Source organism: Salmo salar, chromosome 17 (assembly GCF_965601325.2).
Source record: "Salmo salar chromosome 17, fSalSal1, whole genome shotgun sequence".
NCBI lineage: Eukaryota > Metazoa > Chordata > Actinopteri > Salmoniformes > Salmonidae > Salmo > Salmo salar.
Window position 1 is genome coordinate 77,300,028 of NC_138307.1, and position 25,009 is coordinate 77,325,036.

The 25,009-nt window shown below is 43.0% G+C and overlaps 1 protein-coding gene across 16 annotated transcripts in view; it reads right to left on the minus strand.

Annotated features, from left to right (window-relative positions):
• Positions 1-5,274: 5,274 nt before the first annotated feature.
• Positions 5,275-25,009, minus strand: part of LOC106595753 (serine/threonine-protein kinase WNK1) — a 173,364-nt gene continuing 153,629 nt past the window's right edge. For 10 of the 16 annotated variants that reach the window (XM_082964186.1, XM_082964193.1, XM_082964188.1 and 7 more), the window contains 3 exons: positions 17,170-17,211; positions 11,686-11,921; positions 5,275-11,367 (listed from right to left, as the gene is read on the minus strand). In XM_082964186.1, coding sequence (XP_082820312.1) covers positions 10,984-11,367; positions 11,686-11,921; positions 17,170-17,211 — 662 coding nt within the window. In that variant the 3' untranslated portion in view covers positions 5,275-10,983. The remainder of the gene's footprint in view (positions 11,368-11,685; positions 11,922-17,169; positions 17,212-25,009) is intronic. The other 6 variants (XM_082964199.1, XM_082964198.1, XM_082964195.1 and 3 more) reach the window with 1 other exon arrangement.

A 25,009-nucleotide genomic window follows, 5' to 3' on the forward strand; every position in this document is an offset into this window, starting at 1 on the left:
AAGAGAGCGAGAGTTGCACCCCTTCTGAAAAAACCTACACTCGATCCCTCCGATGTCAACAACTACAGACCAGTATCCCTTCTTTCTTTTCTCTCCAAAACTCTTGAACGTGCCGTCCTTGGCCAGTTCTCCTGCCATCTCTCTCAGAATGACCTTCTTGATCCAAATCAGTCAGGTTTCAAGACTGGTCATTCAACTGAGACTGCTCTTCTCTGTGTCACGGAGGCTCTACGCACTGCTAAAGCTAACTCTCTCTCCTCTGCTCTCATCCTTCTAGACCTATCTGCTGCCTTTGATACTGTGAACCAGCATCTCCGGCGCGGCCCACGCTTGGATTGCGTCCTACCTGACAGGTCGCTCCTACCAGGTGGCGTGGCGAGAATTTGTCTCCGCACCACGTGCTCTCACCACTGGTGTCCCCCAGGGCTCTGTTCTAGGCCCTCTCCTATTCTCACCAAGTCACTTGGCTCTGTCATATCCTCACATGGTCTCTCCTATCATTGCTATGCAGACGACACACAATTAATCTTCTCCTTTCCCCCTTCTGATAACCAGGTGGCGAATCGCATCTCTGCATGTCTGGCAGACATATCAGTGTGGATGACGGATCACCACCTCAAGCTGAACCTCAGCAAGACGGAGCTGCTCTTCCTCCCGGGGAAGGACTGCCCGTTCCATGATCTCGCCATCACGGTTGACAACTCCCTTGTGTCCTCCTCCCAGAGTACTAAGAACCTTGGTGTGACCCTGGACAACACCCTGTCGTTCTCCACTAACATCAAGGCGGTGACCCGATCCTGTAGGTTCATGCTCTACAACATTCGCAGAGTACGACCCTGCCTCACACAGGAAGCGGCGCAGGTCCTAATCCAGGCACTTGTCATCTCCCGTCTGGATTACTGCAACTCGCTGTTGGCTGGGCTCCCTGCCTGTGCCATTAAACCCCTACAACTCATCCAGAACGCCGCAGCCCGTCTGGTGTTCAACCTTCCCAAGTTCTCTCACGTCACCCCGCTCCTCCACTCTCTCCACTGGCTTCCAGTTGAAGCTCGCATCCGCTACAAGACCATGGTGCTTGCCTACGGAGCTGTGAGGGGAACGGCACCTCCGTACCTTCAGGCTCTGATCAGGCCCTACACCCAAACAAGGGCACTGCGTTCATCCACCTCTGGCCTGCTCGCCTCCCTACCTCTGAGGAAGCACAGTTCCCGCTCAGCCCAGTCAAAACTGTTCGCTGCTCTGGCACCCCAATGGTGGAACAAGCTCCCTCACGACGCCAGGACAGCGGAGTCAATCACCACCTTCCGGAGACACCTGAAAGCCCACCTCTTTTAGGAATACCTAGGATAGGATAAAGTAATCCTTCTAACCCCCCCCCAAAAAAAGATTTAGATGCAGTATTGTAAAGTGGTTGTTCCACTGGATATCATAAGGTGAATGCACCAATTTGTAAGTCGCTCTGGATAAGAGCGTCTGCTAAATGACTTAAATGTAAATGTAAAATGTAAATGAACCCAGGGCCAACCGCACCAGCATATGGTCTCACAAGGGGTCTGAGGATCTCATCTCGGTACCTAATGGCAGTCAGGCTACCTCTGGCGAGCACATGGAGGGCTGTGCGGCCCCCCAGAGAAATGCAACCCCACACCATGACTGACCCACCGCCAAACCGGTCATGCTGGAGGATGTTGCAGGCAGCAGAACGTTCTCCACGGCGTCTCCAGACTCTGTCACGTCTGTCACATGTGCTCAGTGTGAACCTGCTTTCATCTGTGAAGAGCACAGGGCGCCAGTGGCGAATTTGCCAATCTTGGTGTTCTCTGGCAAATGCCAAACGTCCTGCACGGTGTTGGGCTGTAAGCACAACCCCCACCTGTGGACGTCGGGCCCTCATACCACCCTCATGGAGTCTGTTTCTGACTGTTTGAGCAGACACATGCACATTTGTGGCCTGCTGGAGGTCATTTTGCAGGGCTCTGGCAGTGCTCCTCCTGCTCCTCCTTGCACAAAGGTGGAGGTAGCGGTCCTGCTGCTGGGTGGTTGCCCTCCTACGGCCTCCTCCACGTCTCCTGATGTACTGGCCTGTCTCCTGGTAGCGCCTCCATGCTCTGGACACTACGCTGACAGACACAGCAAACCTTCTTGTCACAGCTCGCATGGATGTGCCATCCTGGATGAGCTGCACTACCTGAACCACTTGTGTGGGTTGTAGACTCCGTCTCATGCTACCACTAGAGTGAAAGCACCGCCAGCATTCAAAAGTGACCAAAACATCAGCCAGGAAGCATAGGAACTGAGAAGTGGTCTGTGGTCACCACCTGCAGAAGCACTCCTTTACTGGGGGTGTCTTGCTAATTGCCTATAATTTCCACCTGTTGTCTATTCCATTTGCACAACAGCATGTGAAATTTATTGTCAATCAGTGTTGCTTCCTAAGTGGACAGTTTGATTTCACAGAAGTGTGATTGACTTGGAGTTACATTGTGTTGTTTAAGTGTTCCCTTTATTTTTTTGAGCAGTGTGTATATATGAGAGAGAGAGAGAGAGAGAGAGAGAGAGAGAGAGAGAGAGAGAGAGAGAGAGAGAGAGAGAGAGAGAGAGAGAGAGAATATGAGATGCATAAGTCTACTCTGAGTTTTTCTCTTAAGCCTGGGAGAACTACAGTGCATTCGGAAAGTATTCAGACCTTGACTTTTTCCACAATTTGTGACGTTACAGCCTTATTCTAAAATTAATTAAATAGTTTTCCCTCAATCTACATACAATACCACATAACGACAAAGAACAGTTTCTTTTTTCAAATTTATTCAAAATAAAAAAAACTCACATTTACGTAAGTATTCAGACCCTTTACTCAGTACTTTGTTGAAGGACCTTTGGCAGCGATTTACAGCCTTGAGTCATATTGGGTGACACTTCAAGCTTGGCACACCAGTATTTGGGGAGTTTCTCCCATTCTTCTCTGCAGATCCTCTCAAGCTCTTTCAGGTTGGATGGGGAGCGTCGCTCCAGACGTGATGCTTAGCATTCAGGCCAAAGAGTTCAACCTTGGTTTCATCAGACCAGAGAATCTTGTTTCTCATGGTCTGAGACCTTTAGGTGCCTTTTGACAAACTCCAAGAGGGCTGTCGTGCCTTTTACTGAGGAGTGGCTTCCATCTGGCCACTCTACCATAAAGGCCTGATTGGTGAATTGCTGCAGAGATGGTTGTCCTTCTGGAAGGTTCTCCAATCTCCACAGGCACTCTAGAGCTCTGTCAGACTGACCATTGGGTTCTTGGTCACCTCCTTGACCAAGGCCCTTCTCCCCCGATTGCTCAGTTTGGCTGGGAAGCCAGCTCTAGGAACAGTCTTGGTGGTTCCAAACTTCTTCCATTTAAGAATGATGGAGGCCACTGTGTTCTTGGGGACCTTAAATGCTGCAGAAATTTTTTGGTACCCTTCCCCAGATCTGTGCCTCGACACAATCCTGTCTCGGAGCTCTACGGACAACTCCTTCAGCCTCATGGCTTGGTTTTTGCTATGACATGCGCTTTCAACTTTGGGACCTTTATATAGACAGGTGTGTGCCTTTCCAAATCATGTCCAATCAATTGAATTTAACACAGGTGGACTCCAATCAAGTAGTATAAACATCTCAAGGATGATCAATGGAAACAGGATGCACCTGAGCTCAATTTCTAGTATCAAATCAAATTTTATTTGTCACATGCGCCGAATGCAACAAGTGTAGACCTTACAGTGAAATGCTTACAAGCCATTAACCAACAATGCAGTTTTAAGAAAATACCTAAAAAAAAAAGTAAGAGATAATAATAAATAATTAAAGAGCAGCAGTAAATAACAACAGCGGGGCTATATACAGGGGGTACCGGTACAGAGTCAATGTGGAGGCTATATACAGGGGGTACCAGTACAGAGTGAATGTGGAGGTTATATACAGGGGGTACCAGTACAGAGTCAATGTGGAGGTTATATACAGGGGGTACCGGTACAGAGTCAATGTGGAGGCTATATACAGGGGGTACCAGTACAGAGTGAATGTGGAGGTTATATACAGGGGGTACCAGTACAGAGTCAATGTGGAGGCTATATACAGGGGGTACCGGTACAGAGTCAATGTGGAGGCTATATACAGGGGGTACCGGTACAGAGTCAATGTGGAGGCTATATACAGGGGGTACCGGTACAGAGTCAATGTGGAGGCTATATACAGGGGGTACCAGTACAGAGTGAATGTGGAGGTTATATACAGGGGGTACCAGTACAGAGTCAATGTGGAGGCTATATACAGGGGGTACCGGTACAGAGTCAATGTGGAGGCTATATACAGGGGGTACCAGTACAGAGTGAATGTGGAGGTTATATACAGGGGGTACCAGTACAGAGTGAATGTGGAGGCTATATACAGGGGGTACCGGTACAGAGTCAATGTGGAGGCTATATACAGGGGGTACCGGTACAGAGTCAATGTGGAGGCTATATACAGGGGGTACCGGTACAGAGTCAATGTGGAGGCTATATACAGGGGGTACCGGTACAGAGTCAATGTGGAGGCTATATACAGGGGGGTACCGGTACAGAGTCAATGTGGAGGCTATATACAGGGGGTACCGGTACAGAGTCAATGTGGAGGCTATATACAGGGGGTACCAGTACAGAGTCAATGTGGAGGCTATATACAGGGGGTACCGGTACAGAGTCAATGTGGAGGCTATATACAGGGGGTACCGGTACAGAGTCAATGTGGAGGCTATATACAGGGGGTACCGGTACAGAGTCAATGTGGAAGCTATATACAGGGGGTACCAGTACAGAGTGAATGTGGAGGCTATATACAGGGGGTACCGGTACAGAGTCAATGTGGAGGTTATATACAGGGGGTACCAGTACAGAGTGAATGTGGAGGCTATATACAGGGGGGTACCAGTACAGAGTGAATGTGCGGGGCACCGGTGTCAAGGTAGTATGTACATGTAGGTAGAGTTATTAAAGTGACTATGCATAGATAATAGCAAAGGGTCTGAATACTTATTTCTTATAAATCTGCAAAAATGTCAAAATCTGTTTTTGCTTTGTCATTATGGGGTATTGTGTGTAGATTGATGATGATATTTATTTATTTAATCCATTTTAGAATAAGGCTGTAATGTAACAAAATCCGAATGCATTGTACAGTATATGCCATATACTGCCACCATGTGGTAGTGGATGGTACTAAAACATGTGGATAAAAACAAACATTTAAGACAAGATTAAAAGACCAATAACTTGATTCATTTAAATTACTTTTATTTATTAAGTTTACAAATAAAGTAACAAATATATTTTATTGGAGCGCAAAGCGCAGTTTTATTTGAAGCTTGAACAGCCTCTACTTAATGCAGAACAGTTAACCGCTGCCAATGATTCCTAACAGGTTGCGCTTGGTTTTCCATTTTAGTATTATTCTAAAACATTCTGTACAATGTTAAACAGCATGAGGAAAAACCAATTCATTAAGTCACTAGATGTTTCTTGAGACATAAAATTGCAAAACAAAAAATGTCTGATAAGTAGTACAAAACAAAATACTTTAAATCACCTTGAATTGTTTTGTTTTTGTGAGGGTGGCTGTGTACACGTTTTGAGTTGTTTTGTGGTAATAACTTTACAGTATAATAAGCGGTGATGAAAAGGTAACATGCCAGATGTTATCTAGAGAAACAAGCTCTTTATTCAACCACTTCTGTGTCAGTCAGACGAATGGTGAATTGAATGACATTCCAACATTTTATGTGCACTTTGCAGGACATAAATCGGTTACAAGAAGGCAAAGGAGGAGTTGTATTGTAACAGTAACAAGGAAAAGAACAGGAGAAGTAGCAGAATCGATCGGTATTCTGAATGATGCTAAAATTAATATTATTACACTTTGTAAAATCTGTAACTTCCCTCCTCTCAAACTATGTAAATGTAGCTCTGGTCCAGGGCGTGGTTCGGCTACTCTCTCACGACAATGATCCTTTGGAGCACAGAGCTGGACCAGAGCTAGTGTAAATGTGTTCATCAGAGGAGGTCTTCAGTTTCACCACTGTAACCTCACCATAACCTGTTCACCACTGTAACCTCACCATAACCTGTTCACCACTGTAACCTCACCATAACCTGTTCACCATTGCATGTTATGCATTGCAGCCACTGTATCATACAGTATGACACTTAGTTAAGAGGAAGTAAACATTGTAAATATTGCTCAGTATTCTTTAGAGTGAGCAGATGTTCATGTAGCTAAAGTCATTACTGCATGGTAATGGCACTGAGGCAGTGGCATTGGAAAGGTTTTATTTGTTTTTCAAAAGTATCCATCATCAACAAAATAACTAAGCAAAGTGTATTTTTGTCACGTTCACAGCTTCAACCAAACTTGCTAAGTACTGTACTGAGGGCCTCCGGTAAGTACGAAAAGTTCAATCCACAAAACAGGCAAAAGCAACGTTTTACAAAGGACCCCCCAACTGTTTTTAAGGGTTTTAAATGGTTGAGAATCTACCATATCTTTTCAAGTGATTTCCCGTAGCGGACATGTTTACAGTGAGTAGAGACTGAAGCGGTAAGCAGAAGGCGATAGATCTAGCAGTCCTTGTAAGCTAATCAGTAGTTAAGGTGACGAGTGTTTATTAGAAATAACTTTTCTACGGTATTCACTTTTAAACATGTTTGACCCCAGGTAATGGTTTGTACAGCTGCTTTGAGAAGGATGTGGGGCTTAATGAACTATTCTGGTGTCCACAGATTGGACCAGTTTTACTGTCTACAACACTGTCAGGTAACCAGAAAGAAACACTGTTCATCATTACAACATTTTGTAAGGTTTCCAAAAAGACCAGAAGGACATCGACCAAAAACTAAAATATCCATGTCATAAAACTGTAATAATGATGGAACCAACCATTCATTTCTTTGCATTGTGAGTGGTGAGACTGTCTGCTACTTTACAATAAGCTACGAACCTGCACTAAAAGCCACAGGTGGTTTCATTAGAGACTGGGGCAGCATTAAGCAGATGATGAAATAACTGGGCTTGAACCCCCAGCATTGCATTGGCGATGAGGAAGTCACTTGTTGGTCAAACCCAGTAGCACAGTGTACAGTACTACCGCCATGTGTTGGAGATAGAGATTCCCCTGACCTCTCCTCTTCTGCCTCCACTAGCTCTGGCTTCTACCTCAACTCCACTTTCACTTTACCCACCTTAAATGGCATTGGGCTAAGTCACACCTACTACGTCTCAAATGGCGCCCTATTCCCTATTTAGTGCACTACTTTTGACCAGGGTCCATAGGGCTCTGGTCAAACGTAGTGCACTATATAGGGAATATGGTGCCATTTGGGGGACACAGCCTAAGACTGCCCCACTGACAGTAGACACACATTATGCCTGGTTAGTAACTATACAACACCACAATCTGGTTTTAACTCTTGAGAAATTCACACAAATACCGTTTCTCACTGACTAACTTTCTCTTCTCCATTCCTATCCTTCTACCTCTTTCTCCCCTCTCTCACCACCAACACGAGGCTTGTATACCGTGCTGCCTGGTGTCGGACACACACAAGGCTTCGTGGACAGGCCATCAATAAAGATAGCCTGACTGTTGTAGTGGGTCTAATGATAGGCTCAGTGCTAGCTAGAGAGCTCTGGCATACTGACTGACTGGTTCTAGTATCTGAAACGTGTCCCCAGAACACTAGAACAAACAGAACGGCTAACGGAACAGTCAAGCATTCCGTTCTTAACAGACCCTTTATTTGAAATGTTAGGTTCAGCCTCACTCTGTTCTGTTGTCTGCGTTCATTTGTTCCTTTCAAATACAGAGTTGTCCAAGCTTCAACAACTTTTTATTAACCATCAGGTCCATTCCTACTCTCTGCAGTCTACGACTAAGTTTGTCTGTCCCCCCCCCCCAAATCAAATGTATTTAACCCGAATACTAAAAAAATAAATGGCACAAAGAAAAAGGAAACGAGTTACCCTAGCCCACCTTCCCCCCTTCCCAGTGTACCTTTGACCTTTGTACCCACAGAGCCAGTAAAGCACTTCAACGAAGCACAAATCAACAGCACTTCCGTTACTCCATCATGTCAAAAAAACTGTTAAAAAAAAAGCAAAATAAATAATGGAAGGCACTAGAAACTCCAGCAGAGCTCTCACTGGAGTACTGGGGGGCGAAAGGAGACAGAAAAGACCAAGGGCAAGTCCTACATTGCACCTTATTCCCTATATAGTGCACTACTTTTGACCAGAGCCCCATGGGCCCTGGTCGAGGTCCATCGGCCCCTGGTGAAAAGTTGTACACCATGTAGGGGATAGGGTGTTATTTGGGACTCAACCCCAAGTTACTATTCAAGTACGTTAATTGAGTCCATTTAACATTCACATTTATCTAATATAAAGAAAGTAGAAAGAGAAGAAAGGTTAAAGTGACTTGGATAAGTACTGGATAAGGAAAATAGCTAGCCTTTTACTTTGTATTTTTTCAGCCTAAGTATTACCAATCCACCATAACGTTTCCTCCAACTATCTTTTTTTCTTCTTAAACTCATGTTGTCCAACAACATTTAGAATAATCACAGTGTTTCAACATCAAAAACTGATGGGTAAATACAGGTCCATACAGAACACATCTTGTCTTCTTTTTTTAAATAGAATAATAATAATGTACATTTTTGTTTTCAATCACACTATTGAAAAGACTCAGAAGTAGAGAGATCGAGGCCCCTAATGCTGTCAACATCATGATTATAAAAGCTGTTATGTTACTATTAGATCATAGGTTTGAAAGCTTCACAAGCCCTCCTCAGGACAGACAGCGTTGTGTTGCTGGAGATCCAAGGCTTTACTTACAACCATCATACCATCCCCCATGCAGCCTGCCTCCAGCCCAGCCCACGTCCAGTCCTCCCCCTGCCCCACCGAGACCTCTCCTTCTCTGGGTCCACGCAGGACCAACACCAACCCACCTCACAACCGTGAAAACAATCTCATGTGTGACACAGAGCCAACAGGACATACCTCCCTCCGTTCGCCCTGCACTCCCTCTCAGAGCTAAACCACCTGTGAAAAAGAAGGATATTGAGTCTGAGAGGGTCTACTTCAGTCAACAAGTCCTGTCTGAGAGAATCTACTTCAGTCCTGTCTGTGTTAGTTCAGGGGAGATCTCTCATTAGGGATATGTAGATGAGAACCATGGAAACTACCAGCCAGCTTATACAGACTTTAGGCTTCAGGATTGGGATCTCATTGGCCTCCCAGATACAGCACATTTTAGAATGGAGTAACTATAAGCCTGAAGTTAAGACTGGGATAGATGGGTCTCTCACACAGTACTCCTCTCCAATCAGGTGAAGAGATGGTTAGCATGGAGATGGGAGTTGTAGTTTCTTTAAAGGTCCTATACTGGGAGATGTAGTTTCTTTAAAGGCCCTATACTGAGAGTTCCTGGATAGGAGGGTCAACCCTAGCGTAAACCCTTTCATCATGCTACAGAAGGGTCTCCTCAGTTCAATGGGGACAGAGGAAAAAAATAAAACACTAATTAAACATGGAATCATCATAAACCCAAACTCTTAAAAAAAAGACATTCTGAATCTGGTCATGGATTGTTTTGTTTCCTAATGAAGGTCACTATGTGTTTTTATTATATTTAGGAGGAGGTTTCTATTGTGTTCTTATTGCATCCCATGGCAACAGGAGGGGTAGAGTAGAGTATGACCCCCAGGCCTTTTCTACTGATTCTCCACCTACACACACCAATGTACATCCTAAATGATATATAGGAATAGCAGTACATGTGGTTCCGGATGTCAACACTGCCTGACCAGCTACATACATGGCACCAGTCCCACACCTCGGCCTCACAAGCTCATTCCTTCACCCCATAACCTTCCTCACATCTCCTCAACATGCTACACAACTCTACCATAATGGACTTCTACTGGAGCTGTATAGTACTGTACGGTCACTTAAAGCTCTGTTCTGGAGGTCAGTTACCAGCAGGAGGAGCTGTATAGTACTGTACGGTCACTTAAAGCTCTGTTCTGGAGGTCAGTTACCAGCAGGAGGAGCTGTATAGTACTGTACGGTCACTTAAAGCTCTGTTCTGGAGGTCAGTTACCAGCAGGAGGAGCTGTATAGTTCTGTACGGTCACTTAAAGCTCTGTTCTGGAGGTCAGTTACCAGCAGGAGGAGCTGTATAGTACTGTACGGTCACTTAAAGCTCTGTTCTGGAGGTCAGTTACCAGCAGGAGGAGCTGTATAGTACTGTACGGTCACTTAAAGCTCTGTTCTGGAGGTCAGTTACCAGCAGGAGGAGCTGTATAGTACTGTACGGTCACTTAAAGCTCTGTTCTGGAGGTCAGTTACCAGCAGGAGGAGCTGAACAGGCAGGGGGGCTCAGATAGGTAAGAGGGGAAAGGTCTGTTACTATCCTCCATCCCTCCTCTCTGAGATCAGTACAAGGCTCTGGTCTCTACTATAGAGTACATGTAAAAGCCAGTCAGTGAAGGAACAAAGCCCATCACCACACACACACATTTTACAATAGTAATTGTCACATTAACCCTCTTTGGCCACTTAACATTGCACTCGTGTCCATTGGTATTCCTTGTCGCGTTTTGCGTATTTCTTCGACCCCCAAGGCCTACAGTTGACCTCGGGGTGGGGGGAGAGAGGGGGAGTGTGTCCCTCTCCTGTCATCCTTCAGGGAAACAGAAGAGGGCAGTGTGGTGAACCATTTCACACAGCAGCTGACTCTTCTCTCTCCTGCTCCTCCTCTTCACAGCCAGCTCATTCACATTCAATACAGTCCCACCAACCATGATGTTGCTTGTAACACACAAGCCCCTCTCCCCCTTGTAACACAGACACCCTTCTCTCCTCATTTCTCTCTCCCTCAGTCTGTCAGTCCCTCAGCCCGGCATGGCTAACATCCCCTCATGGACACTACGTGGTCCTCAGGTTGGGGCCTCCAGGGTTGCTGACGGATTTCTGCAAAGTGCTGATGTGGTGGAAGCCCTGCAGGGAGCCCTGCCCCCCAGTGGCAGAGGAGGGGTACTGCGAGGAGGAGGCAACCAGGGGCTGAGAGGAGGCTAACATACCGGCCTGACCCTGTCCCGGCCCTGTGGACCCCGTGGATCCCACCCACTGGGCGCTGCTGTAAGGTGCAGTAGAGGAGGGGTAGCATGCCCCGACCCCGCCGTACTGGGGAGGGGGACACAAGGAGCCCTTGCGGCCTCCCAGAGAGGTAGCGGGGGTGGAAGAGGCGTTGCTGGGGCACAGCTGACTCGGGGCGGAGAACTTACGGCCCTTATTGGTCGACGGGGTCGCCTGGAGACGGAGAAGAGACACCAGGGTGAGATACTGCATGGCTGCTCTCCAATATCCATACTAGCATACCACCTACATTACATGGCCAGAGCTATCTCAGCTATGCTACGTGGAGGTTGGACCAGGACCCATATCTACAACTCATGTTCCAGCTTACAAACACCATAACATTCACTTCCAGTAATCTATATTTCAAATAAGCAACACAATCAAACATGGACTATATTGGTAAGGATTGAGCATCCCATTATTTTGATGAATAAGACCTTTTGAGAATGTTATTTTTGTTACTATACTAGAAAGAGTGTCTTTACTCACCTGGTAGCTGTGTCCCTGTGAGGGTTGCTGTTGGTGTTTGGAGCGACTCTTGCCCTGGGACAGACTGATGGCGTCGCGGGCCCAGTTGTCAACCAGCTTGTGCAGGTCGTCGGTGAACGTGCCCTTCCGGCCCTGTTGAGGGGGGTTGGGAGAAGGCTGGCCCTGGTTCTGACCCCCTGAACCTGGTCCTGGACCCTGGCCTCCTGGACCACTCACTGTGTTGGTGCTGCTGGTCCCTGGAGAGACGGGGAGAGACAGAGAGAAAGGGGGAGAGGGAGACAGGGAGGGAGAGAGAGAGGGGGAGAGAGTGAGGGGGAGCGAGAGAGAGGGAGCGAGAGAGAGCGAAAGGGAGCGAGAGAGAGAGGAGGGTTATGGGATATGTAGAGTAGGTAGTTGTGTGGGTGTCAATGTGTTTGCGTTGGTTAATGACATACTCTAGCTATGTCAACGTGTCAGGACAGGATCCTATGACACATTATGATCCACTCTGAGGCATGTATTTCAGCCTCCATCTGATAAACTAGGCCAACATTTAGCAGGATGAAAATATCTCATCTAATCTGACAAATGTGTTCTGCATATGAACAGCAGAGGGAGCTGTAACACTAGTCTAGTCCATCACCGTGAATGAACCAGAACATTCTCCATTTTAAAACACATTCACTGTCTGCAGATAAAATGTTCAATAGATCAACAATGACTAGCTTAGACTTACAGCTAAAATGACCCATCTCTCACAAGATACATTTTGGGGATTTAATTTGGGCCAAGACCTAAGATCATGGTGGTTTACGTTTGGAGACTTAATGAATTGTATTTCAAAACAACATGTTATCTAATGTTGTCTACAGTCATTCCGTATCAGCAGCCTTCCTGAACACTAACAGGCATTATATTACAGCAAGCATTACATGAGAACAGATGAATTGAGCTGCAAACAAGCTTTAAAAGGTTAGCTGTTTAGTGCCTCTCTTCCTGGAAGCAGAGCCAGAACCCAAAATACACCAGAGGTGAGAGTGAGTATGGGAAAATACATCAGCTCCTTTTTCACAGTCGCCTACTGCAATATCTCAACAATCGAAGGCAACAACAATCACATACATGCAGTAGCCATGCAGTAGCTGGCTGCAATAGGAACTCAAGGACCTGATGCATTTCCTTTGCAAACAATAAATTAAGATATGATAGAAAAACAAACTCCTAAAATGTAATTGCTGTTTGATAGATACACTAAGTTCAATCATTGAAGAGGCATAACCTTTGGCATTTCTGACAAACTACTGAGTCAGGTTAAAAAACATTTTATAAAAAAAGGAAAAATTGAAAATTAGTGGGGGGAAAAGCCATGACGTAAAAGCAGCAATACACTGAGTCATGACTGCAGCACCAGTGGAACTCTGGGTAGTGGAGTCCACAGGACAAGCCATGCTCTAGACTAGAAGAGATGGGGGAAGGAGGAGGGGGGCAGCTGAATCACAAAATGACTTCAGCATTTAGTGGTCTGGATGACTCCCATTCACTTTGCAACGACTCTGAGATTAAATCTTTTTTAGGTTGGCCAATAACGTAAATACCTTATGTTTAAAGAGGCAATCAGCACTTGCTACATAAATTTTCTGACTTATACATTCTTGATATGTACCCAATTATTCTTGAAAAATCGAACTTATAAATGCCTCATGTGCTTAGTTCAATTGTCGTATCCCATCAGAACCCAAAATATAACCTTGTTTTACTCCAATGTTTGTAAACAAAGGAACAAACACTATATAACCTCAAAACATTGTTAAAACTATAATTGTAAGGCTTCCCGTGTGGCGCAGTGGTCTAAGGCACTGCATCAGAGCGCCATTAGAGATCCTGGTTTGAGTCCAGGCTCTGTCGCAGCCGGCTGCGACCGGGAAACCCATGGGGCGGCGCACAATTGGCCCAGCGTTGTCCGGGTTAGGGGAGGGTTTGGCCGGCTGGGATGTCCTTTACCATCCCGCTCTAGCGACTCCTGTGGCGACTCCTGACATGGTCGCCAGGTGTACGGCATTTCCTCCGACACATTGGTGCGGCTGGCTTCCGGGTTAAGCGGGCATTGTGTCAAGAAGCAGCGCAGCTTGGTTGGGTCGTGTTTCGGAAGACGCACGGCTCTCGACCTTCGCCTCTCCCGAGTCCGTACGGGAGTTGCAGTGATGGGACAAGACTAACTACCAAATGGAAACCACAAAATTTGGGCATAAAAGGGATGATTTAAAAAAAATATATACATAGTCGTGGCCAAAAGTTTTAAATATTAATTTCCACAAAGTTTGCTGCTTCAGTGTCTTTAGATATTTTTGTCAAATGTTACTATGGAATACTGAAGTATAATTACAAGCATTTCATACGTGTCAAAGGCTTTTATTGACAATTACATGAAGTTGATGCAAAGAGTCAACATCTGCAGTGTTGACCCTTCTTTTTCCAAGACCTCTGCAATCCGCCCTGGCATGCTGTCAATTAACTTCTGGGCCACATCCTGACTGATGGCAGCCCATTCTTGCATAATCAATGCTTGGAGTTTGTCAGAATTTGTGGGTTTTTGTTTGCCCACCCCCCTCTTGAGAATTGACCACAACTTCTCAATGGGATTAAGGTCTGGGGAGTTTCCTGGCCATGGACCCAAAATATCAATGTTTTGTTCCCCGAGCCACTTAGTTATCACTTTTGCCTTATGGCAAGGTGCTCCATCATGCTGGAAAAGGCATTGTTCATCACCAAACTGTTCCTGGATGGTTGGGAGAAGTTGCTCTCGGAGGATGTGTTGGTACCATTCTTTATTCATGGCTGTGTTCTTAGGCAAAATTGTGAGTGAGCCCACTCCCTTGGCTGAGAAGCAACCCCACACATGAATGGTCTCAGGAGGCTTTACTGTTGGCATGACACAGGACTGATGGTAGCGCTCACCTCGTCTTCTCCGGACAAGCTTTTTTCCCGATGCCCCAAACAATCATAAAGGGGATTCATCAGAGAAAATTACTTACCCCAGTCCTCAGCAGTCCAATCCCTGTACCTTTTGTAGAATATCAGTCTGTCCCTGATGTTTTTCCTGGAGAGAAGTGGCTTCTTTGATGCCCTTCTTGACACCAGGCCATCCTCCAAAAGTCTTCGCCTCACTGTGCGTGCAGATGCACTCACACATGCCTGCTGCCATTCCTGAGCAAGCTCTGTACTGGTGGTGCCCCGATCCTGCAGCTGAATCAACTTTAGGAGACGATCCTGGCGCTTGCTGGACTTTCTTGGTCGCCCTGAAGCTTTCTTCACAACAATTGAACCGCTCTCCTTAAAGTTCTTGATGATCCCATAAATGGTTGATTTAGGTGCAATCTTACTGGCAGCAATATCCTTGCCTGTGAAGCCCTTTTTGTGCAAAGCAATGATGACGGCATGTGTTTCCTTGCAGGTAACCATGGCTGACAGAGGAAGAACAATGATTCCAAGCACCACCCTCCTTTTGAAGCTTCCAGTCTGTTATTCGAACTCAAATCAGCATGACAGAGTGATCTCCAGCCTTGTCCTCGTCAACACTCACACCTGTGTTAACGAGAGAATCACTGACATGTCAGCTGGTCCTTTTGTGGCAGGGCTGAAATGCAGTGGAAATGTTTTTTGGGGGATTCAGTTCATTTGCATGGCAAAGACGGACTTTGCAATTAATTGCAATTCATCTGATCACTCTTCATAACATTCTGGAGTATATGCAAATTGCCATCATACAAACTGAGGCAGCAGACTTTGTGAAAATTAATACTTGTGTCATTCTCAACTTCTGGCCACGACTGTACACTACCGTTCAAAAGTTTGGGGTCACTTAGAAATGTCCTTGTTTTTGAAAGAAAATCAATTTTTTTGTCCATTAAAATAACATCAAATTGATCAGAAATACAGTGTAGACATTGCTGTAAATTAATGTTGTAAATGACTATTGTAGCTGGAAACGGCTGATTTTGTATGGAATATCTACATAGGCGTACAGAGGCCCGTTATCAGCAACCATCACTCTTGTGTTCGAATGGCACGTTGTGTTAGCTAATCCAAGTTTATCATTTTAAAAGGCCAATTGATCATTAGAAAACCATTTTGCAATTATGTTAGCACAGCTGAAAACTGTTGTGTCTGATTAAAGAAGCAATAAAACTGGGCTTCTTTAGACTAGTTGAGTATCTGGAGCCTCAGCATTTGTGGGTTTGATTACATGCTCAAAATGGCCAGAAACAAAGAACTTTCTTCTGAAACTCGTCAGTCTATTCTTGTTCTGAGAAATGAAGGCTATTCCATGCGAGAAACTGCCAAGAAACGGAAGACCTCATAAAACGCTGTGTACTACTCCCTTCACAGAACAGCGCAAACTGATTCTAACCAGAATAGAAAGAGGAGTGGGAGGCCCTGGTGCACAACTGAGCAAGAGGACAAGTACATTAGTGTCTTGTTTGAGAAACAGATACCTCACAAGTCCTCAACTCACAGTTTCATTAAATAGCACCCGCAAAAAACACCGGTCTCAACGTCAACAGTGAAGAGGCGACTCCGGGATGCTGGCCTTCTAGGCAGAGTTCCTCTGTCCAGTGTCTGTGTTCTTTTGCCCATTTTATTATTTTATTTTTATTGGCCAGTCTGAGATATGGCTTTTTCTTTGCAACTCCAGCATCCCGGAGTCGGGACGTTGTTGACACTGTTGACGTTGAGACTGGTGTTTTGCGGGTGCTGTTTAATGAAGCTGCCAGTTGAGGACTTGTGAGGCTTCTGTTTCTCAAACTAGACACTAATGTACTTTTCCTCACGCTCACTTGCTCAGTTGTTTATTTATGTTGCCCAAACATTTTTGAGGAATACAAGATGTATTGACTTGAAAAATGTATAATTGGTTGAGTACTGTGGATACCAATATCCCTGTGAGCCTCTGCAGGCCCATGTCACCCAGGGTTAAGAACAGACATGGAAAATGAATAATATGACATTGTATTACACCCTCAAAACGTATTCCATGGATCCCATGGACAATTTTTTTGTAAATCAGTTAAAAAAGGACATTTAGAAGACATTGTTATACATCTGGCCACGGAACCCACTTTGAGAACCGCTGTAATAGATCATGTGAATGGGGTCATCGTCACAACAGAGAAATGCTCAAGTCAGCCTGTGAGAGGAGAGCCTTGTGGACCCCGACACATGACCAAAGCCACAGCTGGCATCCACAGGGCAGTCAGTGCACAGACACTCAAAGCAGAGAGCAACAGGGGGTAGGATTGCGAAATTCCAGTAACCTTTCCAAAATTCCCAGGTTTTCCAGAAAGAGAATAAGCAGGGAGGGAACCCTCCAACTGGGATTTCTGGAAGACCTGGGACATTTGGGAAAGATTCTTTAACTTTGCAACCCTAACAGGGGGGTGCAGAGAGTGAGGGTGGTGGACGAGGCAGTAGGGGGTGAGGGGCAAAGGTCATAAAATAGATAATTACTACAGAGTTGGTTGCAGGGGCAGACTTTTTTCACCATCTTCCCTGAAGAGTGGACGGAGAAAATGTGAAGCGTAGGACGGACGGAGAGAGCGTGAGGATTGGAGGAGAAAGTGTGTGTTAATCATTCACCCTTCTACAACAGACTACAGCATACTGAGTGTTTTCAATTAAAACACAAACAAGCACTCCTCCTGAGGTAAATCCGGATCCTCTCTACAGCTCATTCCCCTTGGCTAATGAGACAGGGTGTAGGGTGCTGGGGATAGGGGTGTAGTTGTAGGGTTTAGGGAGCAGGGAATAGGAGTGGAGGGGTGGAGAGCAGAGGTTGGCTGGAGTGTAAGCTGCAGAGGGATCATTAAGGCATTCATACAAACTTAACATCCATCAATGAACGTAAAAACTCCTTTCATTGAGTCAAACCCAGTCAGAATAAGTTACATCAACTCAACAGGTAAGAAACAATTGCTTGTCTTTCCTTTTTGTCTGCTTTGCAATGGAAGACATGGATCTGGTTGGCTGGGTGGGATCTCTCCTATCAGTTAGCTCAATGGTGAGATGATGGGATGTGATGAGGCTGAGTACAGCACATGGTAAGTTGGAGAAAGGTGGGGTTTCTGGATGTGAAGTTTGCTAAGGTTCTCCGCATTAACTATATCAATGGGGCAAACACAAGAAAGAAGAAAAGACCGCCTGCTGGCTGCAGTAGGGAGTACAGACCATAACTAAAGGGTAGTACTGTAGTACAGACCATAACTATTACTAAAGGGTAGTACTGTAGTACAGACCATAACTATTACTAAAGGGTAGTACTGTAGTACAGACCATAACTATTACTAAAGGGTAGTACTGTAGTACCTACCATAACTATTACTAAAGGGTAGTACTGTAGTACAGACCATAACTATTACTAAAGGGTAGTACTGTAGTACAGACCATAACTATTACTAAAGGGTAGTACTGTAGTACAGACCATAACTAAAGGGTAGTACTGTAGTACAGACCATAACTTTTACTAAAGGGTATTACTGTAGTACAGACCATAACTATTACTAAAGGGTAGTACTGTAGTACAGACCATAACTATTACTAAAGGGTAGTACTGTAGTACAGACCATAACTATTACTAAAGGGTAGTACTGTAGTACAGACCATAACTATTACTAGAGGGTAGTACTGTAGTACAGACCATAACTATTACTAAAGGGTAGTACTGTAGTACAGACCATAACTATTACTAAAGGGTAGTACTGTAGTACAGACCATAACTATTACTAAAGGGTAGTACTGTAGTACAGACCATAACTATTACTAAAGGGTAGTACTGTAGTACAGACCATAACTATTACTAAAGGGTAGTACTGTAGTACAGACCATAACTATTACTAAAGGGTAGTACTGTAGTACAGACCATAACTATTACTAAAGGGTAGTACTGTAGTACAGACCATAACTATTACTAAAGGGTAGTACTGTAGTACAGACCATAACTATTACTAAAGCGTAGTAGTACAGACCATAACTATTACTAAAGGGTAGTACTGTAGTACAGACCATAACTATTACTAAAGGGTAGTAGTACAGACCATAACTATTACTAAAGGGTAGTACTGTAGTACAGACCATAACTATTACTAAAGGGTAGTACTGTAGTACAGACCATAACTATTACTAAAGGGTAGTACTGTAGTACAGACCATAACTATTACTAAAGGGTAGTACTGTAGTACAGACCATAACTATTACTAAAGGGTAGTACTGTAGTACAGACCATAACTATTACTAGAGGGTAGTACTGTAGTACAGACCATAACTATTACTAAAGGGTAGTACTGCAGTACAGACCATAACTATTACTAAAGGGTAGTACTGCAGTACAGACCATAACTATTACTAAAGGGTAGTACTGTAGTACAGACCATAACTATTACTAAAGGGTAGTACTGTAGTACAGACCATAACTATTACTAAAGGGTAGTACTGTAGTACAGACCATAACTATTACTAAAGGGTAGTACTGTAGTACAGACCATAACTATTACTAAAGGGTAGTACTGTAGTACAGACCATAACTATTACTAAAGGGTAGTACTGTAGTACAGACCATAACTATTACTAAAGGGTAGTACTGTAGTACAGACCATAACTATTACTAAAGTGTAGTAGTACAGACCATAACTATTACTAAAGGGTAGTACTGTAGTACAGACCATAATTATTACTAAAGGGTAGTACTGCAGTACAGACCATAACTATTACTAAAGGGTAGTACTGTAGTACAGACCATAACTATTACTAAAGGGTAGTACTGTAGTACAGACCATAACTATTACTAAAGGGTAGTACTGTAGTACAGACCATAATTATTACTAAAGGGTAGTACTGTAGTACAGACCATAACTAAAGGGTAGTACTGTAGTACAGACCATAACTATTACTAAAGGGTAGTACTGTAGTACAGACCATAACTATTACTAAAGGGTAGTACTGTAGTACAGACCATTACTAAAGGGTAGTACTGTAGTACAGACCATTACTAAAGGGTAGTACTGTAGTACAGACCATTACTAAAGGGTAGTACTGTAGTACAGACCATAACTAAAGGGTAGTACTGTAGTATAGACCATAACTAAAGGGTAGTACTGCAGTACAGACCATAACTATTACTAAAGGGTAGTACTGTAGTACAGACCATAACTAAAGGGTAGTACTGCAGTACAGACCATAACTATTACTAAAGGGTAGTACTGTAGTACAGACCATAACTATTACTAAAGGGTAGTACTGTAGTACAGACCATAACTATAACTAAAGGGTAGTACAGACCATAACTAATACTAAAGGGTAGTACTGTAGTACAGACCATAACTAAAGGGTAGTACTGTAGTACAGACCATAACTATTACTAAAGGGTAGTACTGCAGTACAGACCATAACTATTACTAAAGGGTAGTACTGCAGTACAGACCATAACTATTACTAAAGGGTAGTACTGCAGTACAGACCATAACTATTACTAAAGGGTAGTACTGTAGTACAGACCATAACTAGTACTAAAGGGTAGTACTGTAGTACAGACCATAACTAAAGGGTAGTACTGTAGTACAGACCATAATTATTACTAAAGGGTAGTACTGTAGTACAGACCATAACTAAAGGGTAGTACTGTAGTACAGACCATAATTATTACTAAAGGGTAGTACTGTAGTACAGACCATAACTATTACTAAAGGGTAGTACTGTAGTACAGACCATAACTATTACTAAAGGGTAGTACTGTAGTACAGACCATAATTATTACTAAAGGGTAGTACTGTAGTACAGACCATAACTAAAGGGTAGTACTGTAGTACAGACCATAACTATTACTAAAGGGTAGTACTGTAGTACAGACCATTACTAAAGGGTAGTACTGTAGTACAGACCATTACTAAAGGGTAGTACTGTAGTACAGACCATAACTATTACTAAAGGGTAGTACTGTAGTACAGACCATAACTAAAGGGTAGTACTGCAGTACAGACCATAACTATTACTAAAGGGTAGTACTGTAGTACAGACCATAACTATTACTAAAGGGTAGTACTGTAGTACAGACCATAACTATTACTAAAGGGTAGTACTGTAGTACAGACCATAACTATAACTAAAGGGTAGTACAGACCATAACTAATACTAAAGGGTAGTACTGTAGTACAGACCATAACTAAAGGGTAGTACTGTAGTACAGACCATAACTATTACTAAAGGGTAGTACTGCAGTACAGACCATAACTATTACTAAAGGGTAGTACTGCAGTACAGACCATAACTATTACTAAAGGGTAGTACTGCAGTACAGACCATAACTATTACTAAAGGGTAGTACTGTAGTACAGACCATAACTAAAGGGTAGTACTGTAGTACAGACCATAACTATTACTAAAGGGTAGTACTGTAGTACAGACCATAACTATAACTAAAGGGTAGTACTGTAGTACAGACCATAACTAAAGGGTAGTACTGTAGTACAGACCATAACTATTACTAAAGGGGAGTACTGTAGTACAGACCATAACTTTTACTAAAGGGTATTACTGTAGTACAGACCATAACTATTACTAAAGGGCAGTACTGTAGTACAGACCATAACTATAACTAAAGGGTAGTACTGTAGTACAGACCATAACTATTACTAAAAGGTAGTACTGTAGTACAGACCATAACTATTACTAAAGGGTAGTACTGTAGTACAGACCATAACTATTACTAAAGGGTAGTACTGTAGTACAGACCATAACTATAATTAAAGGTTAGTAGTACAGACCATAACTATTACTAAAGGGTAGTACTGTAGTACAGACCATAACTAAAGGTAAATACTGTCGTACAGACCATAACTAAAGGGAAATACTGTCGTACAGACCATAACTATTACTAAAGGGTAGTGGTACAGACCATAACTAAAGGGAGGTACTGTAGTACAGACCATAACTATTACTAAAGGGTAGTACTGTAGTACAGACCATAACTAAAGGGTAGTAGTACAGACCATAACTATTACTAAAGGGTAGTACTGTAGTACAGACCATAACTAAAGGGTAGTACTGTAGTACAGACCATAACTATTACTAAAGGGTAGTAGTACAGACCATAACTATAACTACAGGGTAGTACTGTAGTACAGACCATAACTATTACTAAAAGGTAGTACTGTAGTACAGACCATAACTATTACTAAAGGGTAGTACTGTAGTACAGACCATAACTATTACTAAAGGGTAGTACTGTAGTACAGACCATAACTATAATTAAAGGTTAGTAGTACAGACCATAACTATTACTAAAGGGTAGTACTGTAGTACAGACCATAACTAAAGGTAAATACTGTCGTACAGACCATAACTAAAGGGAAATACTGTCGTACAGACCATAACTATTACTAAAGGGTAGTGGTACAGACCATAACTAAAGGGAGGTACTGTAGTACAGACCATAACTATTACTAAAGGGTAGTACTGTAGTACAGACCATAACTAAAGGGTAGTAGTACAGACCATAACTATTACTAAAGGGTAGTACTGTAGTACAGACCATAACTAAAGGGTAGTACTGTAGTACAGACCATAACTATTACTAAAGGGTAGTAGTACAGACCATAACTATAACTACAGGGTAGTAGTACAGACCACAACTATTACTAAAGGGTAGTACTGTAGTACAGACCATAACTAAAGGGTAGTACTGTAGTACACACCATAACTATTACTAAAGGGTAGTACTGCAGTACAGACCATAACTATTACTAAAGGGTAGTACTGTAGTACAGACCATAACTATAACTAAAGGGCAGTACTGTAGTACAGACCATAACTATTACTAAAGGGTAGTACTGCAGTACAGACCATAACTATTACTAAAGGGCAGTACTGTAGTACAGACCATAACTATTACTAAAGGGTAGTGGTACAGACCATAACTAAAGGGAGGTACTGTAGTACAGACCATAACTATTACTAAAGGGTAGTACTGTAGTACAGACCATAACTAAAGGGTAGTAGTACAGACCATAACTATTACTAAAGGGTAGTACTGTAGTACAGACCATAACTAAAGGTAAATACTGTCGTACAGACCATAACTAAAGGGAAATACTGTCGTACAGACCATAACTATTACTAAAGGGTAGTGGTACAGACCATAACTAAAGGGAGGTACTGTAGTACAGACCATAACTATTACTAAAGGGTAGTACTGTAGTACAGACCATAACTAAAGGGTAGTAGTACAGACCATAACTATTACTAAAGGGTAGTACTGTAGTACAGACCATAACTAAAGGGTAGTACTGTAGTACAGACCATAACTATTACTAAAGGGTAGTAGTACAGACCATAACTATAACTACAGGGTAGTACTGTAGTACAGACCATAACTATTACTAAAAGGTAGTACTGTAGTACAGACCATAACTATTACTAAAGGGTAGTACTGTAGTACAGACCATAACTATTACTAAAGGGTAGTACTGTAGTACAGACCATAACTATAATTAAAGGTTAGTAGTACAGACCATAACTATTACTAAAGGGTAGTACTGTAGTACAGACCATAACTAAAGGTAAATACTGTCGTACAGACCATAACTAAAGGGAAATACTGTCGTACAGACCATAACTATTACTAAAGGGTAGTGGTACAGACCATAACTAAAGGGTAGTACTGTAGTACAGACCATAACTATTACTAAAGGGTAGTACTGTAGTACAGACCATAACTAAAGGGTAGTAGTACAGACCATAACTATTACTAAAGGGTAGTACTGTAGTACAGACCATAACTAAAGGGTAGTACTGTAGTACAGACCATAACTATTACTAAAGGGTAGTAGTACAGACCATAACTATAACTACAGGGTAGTAGTACAGACCACAACTATTACTAAAGGGTAGTACTGTAGTACAGACCATAACTATTACTAAAGGGTAGTAGTACAGACCATAACTATTACTAAAGGGTAGTACTGTAGTACAGACCATAACTAAAGGGTAGTATTGTAGTACAGACCATAACTAATACTAAAGGGTAATACTGTAGTACAGACCATAACTATTACTAAAGGGTAGTAGTACAGACCACAACTATTACTAAAGGGTAATAATGTAGTACAGATCACAACTATTAGTAAAGGGTAGTACTGTAGTACAGACCATAACTATTACTAAAGGGTAATACTGTAGTACAGACCATAACTACTACTAAAAGGTAGTAGTACAGACCATAACTAAAGGGTAGTACTGTAGTACAGACCATAACTATTACTAAAGGGTAGTAGTACAGACCATAACTATAACTACAGGGTAGTAGTACAGACCACAACTATTACTAAAGGGTAATAGTGTAGTACAGACCATAACTATTACTAAAGGGTAGTAGTACAGAGCATAACTATTACTAAAGGGTAGTAGTACAGACCATAACTATTACTAAAGGGTAGTAGTACAGACCATAACTATTACTAAAGGGTAGTACTGTAGTACAGACCAGATTAACATTCCAATCATTCAAGAACTTCAAAAGTATAGCCTGAACCGTTTAAATCAGGGTGATTATTAGCTGGATGAAGAAACGTTAGACATGATAATATTATGATTAGATGTTGACCTGAGTGGAGAGTATGGGACCGTAGTGGAAATGGATCAGTGTGGAGGACCAAGTGGCAAATATTTCACCTTGGTATTATACATAAATATCTATCACATTGTAGAACAGTTCTCTCCAGCCCTGTTCCTAGAGAGCTACTCTCCTGTAGGTTTTCACTCCAACCATAATCTAACATCTGATTCTAACAATTAGCTGGTTGAGAAGATGCATCGGGTTAGTTCCAAGTGGGATTGGGGCGAAAACTCAGGAACAGGGTCGGAGAGCCCTGTTCTAGACTGTACCGGTCTTATAGCTCAACATGCTTTACGGAGCCATTACTGTTGCTATAGGTGATAATAATCAACATGGTTTATAGACTGGGTCAGATGTTTAAGGCTCTGCCTCCACACTGTATGTCTGTGGTTATAAACTACATGACTTTAATGCACGAGGATGGGAATGTACAGTCGTGGCCAAAAGTTTTAAGAATGACACAAATATTAATTTCCACAAAGTTTGCTGCTTCAGTGTCTTTAGATATTTTTGTCAGATGTTACTATGGAATACTGAAGTATAATTACAAGCATTTCATAAGTGTCAAAGGCTTTTATTGACAATTACATGAAGTTGATGCAAAGAGTCAATATTTACAGTGTTGACCCTTCTTTTTCAAGACCTCTGCAATCTGCCCTGGCATGCTGTCAATTAACTTCTGGGCCA